General features: G+C 31.8%; 2 protein-coding genes across 2 annotated transcripts; both read left to right on the top strand.

Annotated features, from left to right (window-relative positions):
* The first annotated feature begins 4,172 nt into the window (after positions 1 to 4,172).
* Positions 4,173 to 7,045, top strand: LOC108742860 (microprocessor complex subunit DGCR8). The gene is made up of 7 exons (XM_018478199.1): positions 4,173 to 4,814; positions 4,899 to 5,086; positions 5,141 to 5,438; positions 5,490 to 5,663; positions 5,734 to 5,936; positions 6,287 to 6,541; positions 6,605 to 7,045. Exons 1-7 carry the CDS (start codon positions 4,556 to 4,558, stop codon positions 6,890 to 6,892), a joined length of 1,665 nt encoding a protein of 554 aa, XP_018333701.1. The 5' UTR covers positions 4,173 to 4,555; the 3' UTR covers positions 6,893 to 7,045.
* A 379-nt stretch (positions 7,046 to 7,424) lies between these two features.
* On the top strand, positions 7,425 to 10,221 carry LOC108742861 (phosphate carrier protein, mitochondrial). The gene is made up of 6 exons (XM_018478200.2): positions 7,425 to 7,531; positions 8,580 to 8,787; positions 8,894 to 9,114; positions 9,226 to 9,445; positions 9,564 to 9,919; positions 9,980 to 10,221. Exons 2-6 carry the CDS (start codon positions 8,607 to 8,609, stop codon positions 10,055 to 10,057), a joined length of 1,056 nt encoding a protein of 351 aa, XP_018333702.1. The 5' UTR covers positions 7,425 to 7,531; positions 8,580 to 8,606; the 3' UTR covers positions 10,058 to 10,221.
* Positions 10,222 to 10,537: the final 316 nt, after the last annotated feature.

The raw sequence follows: 10,537 nt of genomic DNA, 5'->3' as shown, positions 1-10,537 counted from the left end.
AAATGAAAGTCAAAATATATGCGGAAAATGGTTAAAAAAAAAAGAATTAAACACTCGTATTAAATAAATGAAACAAGAAATAAAACAAAAACACGTAAAAAAAAACAATTAAAAGCCAATAAAATAACAAAACATTAAAAATGGCGTCGTAGCCACCTGATGTTTGAAGATATAACCCTTAACAATTTTGTCAAATTAATTTATGCTGTGGGCAAATACGAATAATAGTAATAGAATGTGAATCAATCAAACTAACAACTAACCTTTCAGACGAAGAACAAATTAAAACTAATAGCTCGATAAGTTGAATTTAAGAGACGCGAAAACACGTCCTTCCACCTCGAAACTTTATGAACTTATAATGAACAAAACGCCTCTCAGGCTTGTCGCAAAATTGCGATTGCTACCACATGAAGCACTGATGACGTAGACAAACGCCAATCAGATGAGTTAAATTCGCTGTCTGCGACGCTGTAACCAATCGCGTGCTTAATTTCATCCCCGTTTTACAGAATTCAATTTATCTGCGTTTTTGCTTCGTGCAAGTTCCATCGCCTGATCACTACTCGCAAAGATATATATGCATCTTTGGATATAATAAAATTCGACCAAACGGACAAGTTGAATTTATAAACATTAAACGAATGAAATTAAGAAACTAGCTAATTGCAGTATAACATTTTAGAACTACCTTATTGTTATTTTTAAAAAAATTGCACGCAATTAAAGTTTTTCTAGTAATTATATATAGTAATATTAACAAACAGTTTCTGTGCTTTAATTCTCCTATGCCCGAATTATTAATAACCTTGATGTATGTTAATTATTCAGAATTTTAAGCTTTTATAAAGTTATTAGGTAACTAACTAACTACAATTTGTAGTTATTTTGTACCAAAAAATGACATAATGTGTACTTTGTATACGTACACATAATGCAGTCAATTAATTGCATTCTGTTGTTTAAAGAAAACCAAAAGATGACATAGATGATATGGACTATTGCTCATATCACAAAAGAAAAAAAAAAAAATTAGAATGTATTATTCATCTTATACAGGAACGTAAGAAGTTTTAGTTATAAAACCGTTGTGAATAAATTGACAAGCATCTTTCGTTGACGTACGGGTGGGAAATTATTATTTTTATTTTAGATAATTCAAAATCACAGCCAGTTTTTCCTTTCTTGTGCCAAAGAAGGTGCACGACTTTTTTACAAGGGTTTTATAACTGAAACTTCATTTTTTTTCCTTGGCATGCGATTTAAAAACACGGACATTATTAAAAATACAATACTTTTTGAAAAGGTAGAAATAAATTTTAGACTTCACATGCCTGCGAAATAAACAACTGTTACAAATTTCTTAATGTTTGGACAGAAGATTAAAAACTCATTGCGTTGTTACTATATGCTACCAAAAAAAGTAATCAATTTCTGTTTTTGATAAAGAAGCATCTATCTCCGTTACTATTATTACTTTATTGCATTTTTATACGCTCATCACAATTCTGTCAAATAAAACTAACACTTTTATGTCGGCATTTTTAACTATACGCATCTTTCTGATATGAAGTTTGGATAATTGTTTAAACTGTTTGTGAATAATATCTATACATTACTTTTATTTCTCTATTTTTTATGTATTATTAGAGCTTGACCCGTAACTTGATTGATTAATAAGTTTACAAAATAACGTACAGTGGTTGGAAAATCTAAAATGAATTTTCACATTAATATTGCATATTAACCACTATTAGTAGTTAAAAAAAATGTCATAGTACTTTTTGAAGACTTCCTTTTGCCTACGAAAGAAGTAACTGTTAACAAATTACTCAATCTTTGGACGAAAAATTAAAAATTCATTGCTTTGTTCTTATCGTTGTTACTATATGCTTACTAAAAAAACGTGGTAGGTACTATACATTACTTTTGTTCTTAATCGATCGCTTCTTTGATTGAGAAGCATTTATCTCCCTGACTATTACTTCTTCGTTACATTTTCATACTCTCATCACAATTTTGCTAAATAAAACAAACAGTTTTTTGTCTGCATATTTAACTATAAACATCTTTCTCTTATCAGAAATCCTATAAAAAGCTGTAATGTACAGGACACAACGTAAAAATGTCCACATTCGAGAAATATACAAAACAAAGTGATAAAAAGTCATTTACATTAACAGTATTAAGTGGTGTAAAATGAATTATTTTTATAGACGTCTTATGTACCAAATAAATTTAAATTATTTTATTAAAATCTAAAAATTTAGTGGCTTACAAATTTCGACTCGCACTGTAACATTTCTATCTTTATCTAGACTACAGCGCACTACTTTAATTTCGCGCGAAAGTGCCATATAATTTGAATTTAAAATATAAATTCTCTTAAATACGTTTGCCGACTGTTGGTCCTTGATATAGGCAACCCACTTCACTGCAGAGTATTCCGAGTGTCAGACTGCAGTAGCAGTTTTTAATAATTCTTTTACTTATTCAACCTGTTTTCAAAATCACGGTTTAAAATATTAATAATCAATAAATAAAAACGTTTTTAAACTGGGAATTGGAAGTGCAAGTCGATGTTCATTGTGAATTTTTGTGGCCAAATCAGCTTAACGTAATAGAGCTACAAATGCCAACAAGACCTTCTGAAGCAAGTTACAAATGTTTAAAAAAAAATTAAATTTTTGGTACATCATTTATCATTTCTAATTGATACTGTTACTTACCTGTTCAATGTCATAAATCCTTCCTTCTGCTACCGCACACTGCCTTCGTTCCCAACGGAAAAAAGGCACCTTCACGCCTTCCTCAACACTTCAGATATTACTACTTTCCAGAGTGAAAGAGCACTGATACAACCAATGTTTCGTAACATATTGTACCTATATGGAATTTTTATGTTCCTGTAAAATAAAATATTATGAAAGTTTTCAGATATTATTAAGTTTGCCTCCCTACTAGAAAAGGTACATAATACAATAACATTAAAGTAATGCCATACCCTTTTCTCTATCAACATCAAACAAATATTTTGTATATGACTTAAAATTATTTAGAGGTACTGCTATGTTTTCGAAAAGAAAAGAAAATATAATGACAGTAATACAGTTTATAGTAATAAACTTATTAAAATAACAACTATTTATTTTTAAATGAAACGAACAAGTGTGGTGGAAAAAAGGCACTTTTAAAGTGCTTTGAGGTACTGCAGCTTTTTCGAGAGAATGTGAACTTCTACAATCGATGATCCACAATAAATGGCATTCAGAATTTATATAAAGTCCTGTGGAATAATTTGCTACATTAAAGACTGTAATTTTAAGCCATATTTTAGAATATATTGTATTGTATATATTGAATATTATGTATTACAGTAATTTCTAACTGGTCAACGATTATAAAGAAAATTAAACAATTTTCAAACGTTAATTGTTTAGTCTACATAGCAAAGGAAGCGATGTTCTGCAACACAGTGGATTTTATTACTCAAGAACTCAAATGAAAATTTCATACATTTTACAAGACATTAGTAACCAATTTTGTATGTACTACTACTTTTTTCAAAATCTTTTATCAAAAATGCACACAAAATATCACAGCAAAAAGCCTAGCAGCAGTAGACAACGCCTGTTACTACCATGTTGCTATTAATCATAGATGATAGATACACAAAGGGTAATCATCATTAGTTAATCATCGGTTAAGGAAATCTATAACTGCTATTAATGTATGGTTGCTACCAATCATGCCAGTCATATTCTAATCTATGATCATATTATCAATCATAGACAGAATTGTCAATTTTAATTTATGAGACGATCATAGATGACAAGATGTCAATAATAATTGTTACATAGTGTCTAAGTTATGGCTAAAACGGTTAAACGACCATTTGGCTTTTTAGCAAGTGTTTTACACATTTCCGATAAAGGATGTTAAGTAATTAACAGTTAAATTGAACTAATTTCAGTTTATCTGTAAACGGCAAAGGAAGCTATTAATATTGCTTTAAATATAAAATTCACTTCTGGGTTTCGTTTTTTAGTAGACTAAACTTAAAAAAGGATCACAATATTTTTAACTATATATTTATCATACATAGGATACTTATCAACATCGACGTTTACTAATATGTATGCCATTTATAATGTCTATGCTTGTCAATATTTACTACGATGTCTATGACTACACACGTCAAAAACTGTCTAAAATTAAAGGTTAATTAGAGAAAAATCATAATTTGAGGATTACAGATATTTTCTGGGATTTTATTCATATATATTCGTTATATACTTTATTACGATATAGGAAACATCAGCTCTGTTTGTGTAAGACGTAAGGAGTTAACTATTTCAGTGTAATAACTTTCGTAGGGCCAGTCAATTTTACTTCGCATCTAAAATTTCTGCGGTGCTAATCTAAAAGACATTTCAATTTTTGGATTTATAAGTTGAGATGTTATTTTGAGTTATTACCGTCAGAAATCGAAACATCGGTTGTTACTTCAGCAAAACTTTCTGAAAGTTAATAAGATACTTCGTACGTTCAAAAAATGGAAGCAACGACTGATCAGATAGCTGTAGACAATATTGAAACGAATTCCACTGCGGAATGTCCGTTCAACAACGGTTTAAGGGATGATACAAATGAAGAAGTAAGCGATGAGAGAAAGTTCCATGTATTGGATGAAACCAATGAGTCTGATTCACCTGAATACGACAGTGATTCAGATGTTCCCGATGAGGAAGTAGAAAAAATGTTAGAGGAAGCATTGAATAATAAAAAACGAACTGCAACTGAAGCCGAATTAGGTAAGTAAAATACATGGCATTTACTATATTTTGAACTAAGTGCAATGCACACTTTGTGTTTTATTTACTTTCATTATTTAATAGATAAAGACAAATCTTTTGAAGAGAAGGACAAGCCTGTATTGATTGAAAGGGGGCAGAATCATTTTGAAATATTACCAGAAGGATGGATTCATGTTATTCATAATAGCGGAATGCCTATTTATTTGCATAAAACAACTAGAGTATGCACTCTATCTAAACCATATTTTCTTGGGCCAGGAAGTGCAAGGGTGAGTTGGATTTAATATTCTGATGGCAATTTGTAATTATGAATATGTACTTAGAAACATGAAATTCCCATAAGTGCCATACCCTGCCTAAATTACAAGAAAGCCCTTGAAATGGAAAAGAACAAGAGTACTCAAGAGGGCAATTTAGAAATGCCGAACGCACGTATAGAAACTGTTGCTGAGAATTCAAAAAACAGCAATCTGGCCCCAGAACACGTGAAAGAGTACTGCGAGAAACTGTTCCAATTCAGGACAATCAAAGTGATGAAATTTAAGTCTTGGTCCGAAAGACGAAAATACTCTAAGAAGAAAAAGACCGAAAAGCAACTTCAAAGACCCACATTACCCGATGGTACAATGTAAAATTGTTATTTAAAATATAAACCTAATGGTATTAATTTAGGTACGAAGCTAATAACATTCCCCATTCAAAGCAACGACAATGACGGTACTAACGGGACAAATAGTAAAAAAGAATGGATCATGAACCCCAATGGAAAATCATATGTCTGTATTCTGCATGAATATGTTCAACATGCACTTAAGAAACAACCTTCTTATAAATTCACTGAATTAGGCAAGCAATTTATAATATTATGTCTTTTAATGTAAATTTTGAGTAATTTAATGAAGTTGTGTATTTGTAGAAAATGCTGCTACGCCCTATGCTGCCGCAGTTTTAATAAATGACATGCAATACGGTGTTGGGTATGGTACGAGCAAGAAACAGGCAAAATCGGAGGCTGCAAAGGCAACTTTAGAAATTTTGATACCAGAAATGAAATCTAAAGTAATTACTGACTCAAAAGTGTCATCTACTGCCAGCAAAGCTCAAGAATGTGAACTATCAGTAAGTTTTTTGCCTTCGGTTCAGTATATGTACTTCTAGACAGAGAGGCGTCACGTATATAGAAATGACGCTTAACCCCTAAGGAATGGCAGCCTGCAGGTGTTTTAATTTATTGAAAAATTGAATTTCACTTCGTTTGTGTTATCTTTTCCTCCTGTATTATATTAAGGAATATATTAAAACCTTCAATCAAATTAGAATTCTTTCAAAAATCTAGAAGTCAGTGGTAATCAAAAATCTGTATACTGAAGTTGAGTCAAGCTTTTTTTTTTAGAAACTTTCAATATATGAAATAGCATTTATTTTATATGTAGTGCGACAATTTTGTTGATTTGTTAACCCGGTTACAGTTTTTTGACAAAATAAAAGTGGAAGATCCGCGAGTGGCCGAATTTTGTGCCAAAACAACTGAACCGTCACCTCACGACATACTTCTTACCTGTCTCCAGCGTAACTTTGGCCTGGGAGACATACAAATTAGCTATCAAGGGAATATGTTAAATCAACAGAACGAATTTACGATGATGGTGGGAAAGCACACTGCAACAGTTGTGTGCAGGAACAAAAGGGATGGAAAACAGAGGGCTTCGCAGGCCATATTGCAAGTTAGTACATTTTGATACTAATTACTATTACAAATAATTAAACAATTTCCCTACGTTTTACAGGCTCTACATCCCCATATAACGTCTTGGGGCTCCCTTTTGCGATTATACGGAAATAGATCGATTAAAAGTTTCAAAGAAAAGAAATTAGAGGAACAAGAGATAACGTTATTGCAGAGTAAAGCGGCTGTGAATTCCCCAAATTTTGCTATTCTAGACAAATTAAAAACTGAACTATCGAAGCTTAAAGACAAAAGAAATTCAGTTAAGCCAGTCGGTGTGTTCATACCGCCCCCCACGGACCAACTGCCACGGTTTTCTAGCTCAAACTTGAAGAACGTTGACCTATGACAACATTAGACAATTATTAAATCTCCGTTAAATACATAATAGTTACTCCGCATAGAGTAATCAGTTATTTTTTATGTTCAGACTAAAATAAAATAGTATTGTTTATTTGTGTTCATTTTCTCTTTGTGGAAATATAACTAATTGAAGACCTTTTCCTGTGTTTTTATTAAGTGTTTAATAAATGAATTAATTAATTAATCAATAGCACGATTTTACGACATAATTTCTATTTTCTTTCAAACTGTAATATTTACAATACTCTTTTTGTCTGTGTACAGTTTTTAAAATTTCTCTTGTCGACTTTTGCTAGCGAAATATCGTTTCTCAAATTTTTAGTGATAATTTAAAATGTATGTGGTTTCAAATAAAACAGAAACAGAACAAAGCTTTTATCATAAGGTATGAAATTCGACTATTTTAAAATTTAAAATTCCCTTTGGTTGGTAATTTAGAAAACATTTCCGATAAAATCGTTTTTTAAATCTGGCGCTCCTAATATTATTAACGCTATGACACGTGCTGCATTCAATAAACGTAATCGATGTAACCTTGAGAGGGTAGTGATCGTGGTTACTGCAGTTCGTAGTACATCGAATTTCACCGATTCAACCTCCGTGAAATTGTAGCCATCTAAGATCGGTAAGTTACTCTTTCTTTCTGGTTTTACTTGAAAAAATAATTACCATACATTTCCCTTTACATCCTTTAAATTAATTAAAATGTACCTGTAATAATTAAACAGAATTATGCTTTTCTTTAAACAAATGCAAAACATAATTTGCTGAACATCTTATGTAATCAGCACAAGTCTACTTGATTTTAATTTTAACAATTTTCTGTAATAATCGGTAAATATTCAATTAAATATAAACTGAGGTAAATTAATAAAAAAGTTTGAATAAAATATAATTGATAATTATGCCGGCAATGATGTAATAAAATATCTATATGCTTTTCAGTTTTTTTACCGATAAAATTGTGTAACTTCGCAATAATTTATTGCTGAATAGTATATATTTTATTAGTTTTTGGTACGGTTATTGCTTAAAGTTCATTTTTGTTATAATCAAATTATAATAAGCTTATCCCATATTTTTTTGTGGTTATATCACGTGAAATGTCATGGTGACAGTTGTTTTAGAGGTTAACTTTAAAGTCATCGGAATTCGTAATTAAATTATTAAAAATTTCAATTAAAAAAGAATTGTCCACATAATATAAAGTTGCATAAGTGATAATCGCGATATGTAAGTGTTTCAGTGTTGTAATTAAATTGTTTGGATAAAAACCAAAAAAATCTAAAAGATAATCTGTAGTGACGAGGAAGATTTTCTCTTAAACCAGGATTAAAATAAATTTGAATTAAAAAAAAATTGTAAGTAATAGAAAGAGTTGTCTCGAGTTTATGTCAAATTAATATCAGGTACTTAAAATTTAAGTACATTTATGTAACATTTGTTTGGAGGAATGGATAAGATAGCTAACCACATCAAGACGTGAAAAACGGTTTTTTACTTAACTAACCTTCTCAATCCCTACTTTCAGCTGAACCTCATACTCCTAATCCTTATTTCGAAAAAAATGTCCTTATTTAAAATGTGGAAATTGTATAACAGTAAGGAGGTAATATCATATTATTCTCTACTGTAGAATATATTGAACTATCTATAATTTGAATTGTTTATAGGACCCTGGTTGATTAAAAGAAAATAACATGTTGGCATCAATATTTCCCAAAGTTTTGTGTCAGGCAGAGACAGAATGTAAAACGACTACACAACCAGGACTAGTAAAATCACTAACAGCTGGAAGAACTATTGCAGCAGCAGCTGTTGCAGAAGGGGACAGCTGCGAATTTGCTTCTGGGCAATATTTTGCTCTTTGCGGACTTGGAGGTAATCCCATTTATATTTTTTATGTTTCATTGTCAATTTTAAATGTTCAAAATGTTGGACCCAGTAAATTATTGTAAATTCTTACCCTTTTTTCCTTTTTGTGTAGGAATTTTGTCTTGCGGGATCACTCACACTGCCATTGTACCCCTTGATCTTGTAAAATGCCGTATCCAGGTGGATCCTGAGAAATACAAGGGCACTTTGAATGGTTTCAAGGTGACAATCAGAGAAGATGGTGTTAAAGGTCTGGCCAAAGGTTGGGCACCAACTTTCTTCGGTTATTCCATGCAGGGGCTCTGTAAATTTGGACTTTATGAAGTTTTCAAGGTTTGTAAAATGTACATAAATAATTTTTGTAAGAATTGCAATTTTTCTTGTGACCTTTACACATCTTTTACACTCCTATGTTGAGACATGTTATAAGTGGATGCTATTTAGGTATTTTATTCAAATGTGATTGGAGAGGAAGCTTCTTACCTCTACAGAACATGGCTGTACTTGGCATCTAGTGCTTCTGCAGAATTCTTTGCTGACATTGCGTTGTCTCCTATGGAAGCCGCAAAGGTCAAAATTCAGACCAGCCCAGGATATGCCAACACCCTACGAGAGGCTTGGCCTAGGATAATAAGAGAGGAAGGTGCTTCAGGATTCTATAAAGGTAATTAAGGAATTATGTACTTTATTGTTGTACTAAACTTTTTTTTTTCTTAAAACGATTACGTATAATTGTACTACTATTTGTTTTATTTGTTTATACTATCACATTGTTTTTTAAGGTTTGGTGCCCCTGTGGATGCGACAGATCCCGTATACGATGATGAAATTCGCTTGTTTTGAACGTACTGTCGAACTTTTGTACAAACACGTGGTACCAAAGCCCCGTGCGGACTGTACAAAGGGCGAACAGCTAGTGGTGACGTTCGCAGCAGGTTACATTGCTGGTGTCTTTTGCGCTATTGTAAGTCACCCTGCTGATACCGTGGTCTCCAAATTGAATAAAGAAAAGGGTTCTACAGCCCTTGAAGCTTTCAAGAGTTTAGGTTTTATGGGAATGTGGAAGGGTCTAATGCCCAGGATTGTCATGATTGGTACTCTTACTGCCCTACAATGGTTCATCTATGATGCTTTCAAGGTACTAACACATAATTCACTTCAATTTTGGGATTAAATACTTAATTAAATTATTTGTTAGGTTGCAATGAGGATGCCACGTCCACCACCTCCAGAAATGCCAGAGTCTTTGAAAAAGAAGCTCCAACCAGCAGCATAGATCCAATTGAATTGAATATAAATTAAGTAATAAAAAATGTTTAGGAACTTTGTCTATGACTTTTGAAATATCATAAACTCAACATAAGGAATGAGCTCGCTCAGTATTGGAAACTACTCGTCGTTCTGACAAAAAAAACACATAATAAAATCTTTTAGAGATAATTTCTGCCCAGTGTACCATTATTTATATATGTTAGTCGATAATATATGTTGGAAATAAACTTTTAATTCTATCAATGACGCGTTTTATTCTCATTTAACTTGATAAATAATTAACAAACCAACATTACCTGCAAAAATAAGAAAGTAGGAGAATGATGAAAATAGAACATGACGTATTCTAATGACGCGCGTTTAAGTTACGCACGTGAAAGCCGTGTAACCAATCGTCCCGCAATCTTAACGAATGTAGAATGCCGAGACTTGTGTGTATTTGCGACCTACGTAAATTACTTTCGAATTGATATTAATTATGTAT

Source organism: Agrilus planipennis, unplaced genomic scaffold, assembly GCF_000699045.2.
Source record: "Agrilus planipennis isolate EAB-ADULT unplaced genomic scaffold, Apla_2.0 scaffold371, whole genome shotgun sequence".
Taxonomy (NCBI): Eukaryota; Metazoa; Arthropoda; class Insecta; order Coleoptera; family Buprestidae; genus Agrilus; species Agrilus planipennis.
This window is presented reverse-complemented; position numbering and strand designations above follow the sequence as displayed.